Here is a 2517-nt window from a genome sequence, read left to right as displayed (position 1 = left end):
TTGGATGACATTGACGCCTGCAGCCACGGCCGAGCCCCTGAGTACTTCATTCAGTCCCTTTCAACCAGTGACTTCCTAGGATTCAAATGCGCCAATTACGATGATTTCGAGGTTGGTGAAGGAGCCTTTTGCCGAGATTTAATTTACTTGTTAGATTTGGAAACTCTCGATTGATCATTGGTCTTAGCTGACTAGTACGTCTGAAGAGAAAAGAATGAATTATCAAATGTGTACAATATTGATATTTAACTGACCAAAAGACGAAGGAAAAGAAAAAACAAAATTATTATTATTAATCGTATTTGCCAAACCTATTTTCTGTGATGGTTAAGTGACCCGTCTTCTGCAATTCTTCCAGAGGGGTAACTGTCTCAGTGTCACAAACACCCTTGGCTGGAACGCTGACCGAAACAATAAGGGTACTTTCTACATGGACACTCTCACTGGAGCTCCTTTCGTTGCCTCGCAGGCCACGGTTAGTGTAATATTATTCTCATTACTGTTTCTGGCCGTTAGTGTGTGTGTGTGTGGTTTTCTTTCTTTTTTTCTCTCTTTTAATTATCCATTCACGATTTTTGGAACACGTCATAAAACATGCAATGTGACAGGGGCGAATGAGCCAGAAATTTAGTTCAATGGATTCCTTACTCTACTCGATACACAATAAAAGCTATTCAGCGTGTGTTATGTGTTACAGGCTACGGTGACTATCGGATCGACAGAGGCCCATGGCGATCTCTTCCTCAGGGTCAAGATCTCCGGCATGGAAGACAACGAGTGCCAGATCTTCACGTTAGTTTTTTTGGCCCCATCCTCATTCCTGAACCTTTCCCTGTAACATCTGATATAATTTTGAGTATATCTTAAGCTTTCTGTCTTCGCTGCCTCTTTATCATCAGCCTTTGTTATATTTCATCGGCCAATTTTCCTCAGAGTCGCTTCTGTATCAGCTAAAAAGAAAAAGGAAAATCAAGAAATTTATTCACACTTCATTTCCATCAGCGGGTGGGATCGTGGAAGGGTACAACCAGGCAGTTCGTGGACCCTCTCTCCCTCCTTCCTCTCTCTCTCTCTCCCTCTCCCTCTCCCTCCCCTTCCCCTCTCTCTCTCTACTTCCCCCCCTCTCTCTCCTTCCCCTCTCTCTCTCAAAGTCAATGAAACCTCAGAAAAAAAAGAAGTTAATACATTTATTTTCCGTCAGCGGGTGGGATCGCGAACGGGTACAACCAGGCAGTTCGTGGACCCTCTCTCCCTCTTTCCTCTCTCTCCCTCTCCCTCTCCCTCCCCTTCCCCCCTCTCTCTCTCCTTCCCCTCTCTCTCTCTCCTTCCCCTCTCTCTCTCCCTCTCTCAATGTCAATGAAACCTCAGAAAAAAAAAAGTTAAGACATTTATTTTCCGTCAGCGGGTGGGATCGCGAACGGGTACAACCAGGCAGTTCGTGGACCCACATCGTCCCTGTCCCAAAGAACGGCGGCATGACGAGCACACAGGTTGAGCTCGAGTACGTTATCAACGAACTCTGGATCGGGTCGAACTCGAACACAATGGAGATCGCTTCCATTGACGTGGATGACCAAGGATCGCAGTGAGTGTTTGAGGATTCTGGATTTTCTTTCAGTTTCTCTCGTGCCTAAGAGATTTTCCTTAACCTTTTTTTTATTATTAATATGGTGACCGTGTATCGCAGTGTTTTTTTTTTTTTTTTTTTAGATTTGCTTTTTTTATCTAAGAGCTTTTCCTTGAATGTTTTTGTTTTCTCTCTCTCTATGTAAAATGAAAGCAAGGTTTACGTATGGGAAATTTGATAACTGATAAAACACAACAAAATCACAGATCTTTGCGCTAATATAATTTACTCTATTTGTCTATATTAAGATCCGACAGCTAATGTGATTAACCAGATATTTATCGATATTACTTCATCTTATTTACAGTTCCTGTGTTGTTACGGGAGCTACTCTGCACGACGCTGTACCGCGGACGTTCTCACCCAGCTCCGGGTCTTGCTAGATTTATGGCACTCGAAATGGAGAAAATGTTGCAAAACACCAATACTGATAGCATAAATTGATATTAAATAAATTTTCTCGTTGGGTTATGATACTCTTGGAGATGGAAACTAATTAGTTATTGTAAAAAAAAAAAATTATATATATATATATATATATATATATATATATATATATATATATATATATATATAAACATTTTAAAAAAATAATTTATTCAATATACCAAGTAAGAAAATATTGACATTTCATTGTCCCAGTACCCATGAATGTTTAATACTGCATAAGTATATACATACAACCATTTATATGTGTATCTCTCTCTCTCTCTCTCTCTCTCTCTCTCTCTCTCTCTCTCTCTCATACACCATACACATGAGGATAGGCCGACCAAAAGAGACAAAGATAGACGGTGATGATAAATATATAGGTATAGTGAGAGAGTGCCAGAAACAGACAATGTGAGAGAGAGAGAGAGTGGAGGAGGATCTTGAATGGGACTTATGCC

General features: G+C 40.7%; 1 protein-coding gene across 1 annotated transcript in view; it reads left to right on the top strand.

The window, feature by feature from the left end:
* Window positions 1-2135, top strand: part of LOC119579500 (pancreatic lipase-related protein 2-like) — a 4558-nt gene extending 2423 nt beyond the window's left edge. The window contains exons 5-9 of the mRNA XM_037927361.1: window positions 1-111; window positions 359-475; window positions 698-792; window positions 1403-1585; window positions 1935-2135. The exon at window positions 1-111 is cut by the window's left edge and continues 2 nt beyond it. Of these exons, the coding sequence (XP_037783289.1) occupies window positions 1-111; window positions 359-475; window positions 698-792; window positions 1403-1585; window positions 1935-2010 (582 nt within the window). The 3' untranslated portion in view covers window positions 2011-2135. The remainder of the gene's footprint in view (window positions 112-358; window positions 476-697; window positions 793-1402; window positions 1586-1934) is intronic.
* Window positions 2136-2517: the final 382 nt, after the last annotated feature.

Source organism: Penaeus monodon, chromosome 2 (assembly GCF_015228065.2).
Source record: "Penaeus monodon isolate SGIC_2016 chromosome 2, NSTDA_Pmon_1, whole genome shotgun sequence".
In the NCBI taxonomy this organism is placed as follows: domain Eukaryota; kingdom Metazoa; phylum Arthropoda; class Malacostraca; order Decapoda; family Penaeidae; genus Penaeus; species Penaeus monodon.
Note: the sequence above shows the minus strand (reverse complement) of the source record. Positions and strands in the feature narration are given on the sequence as shown.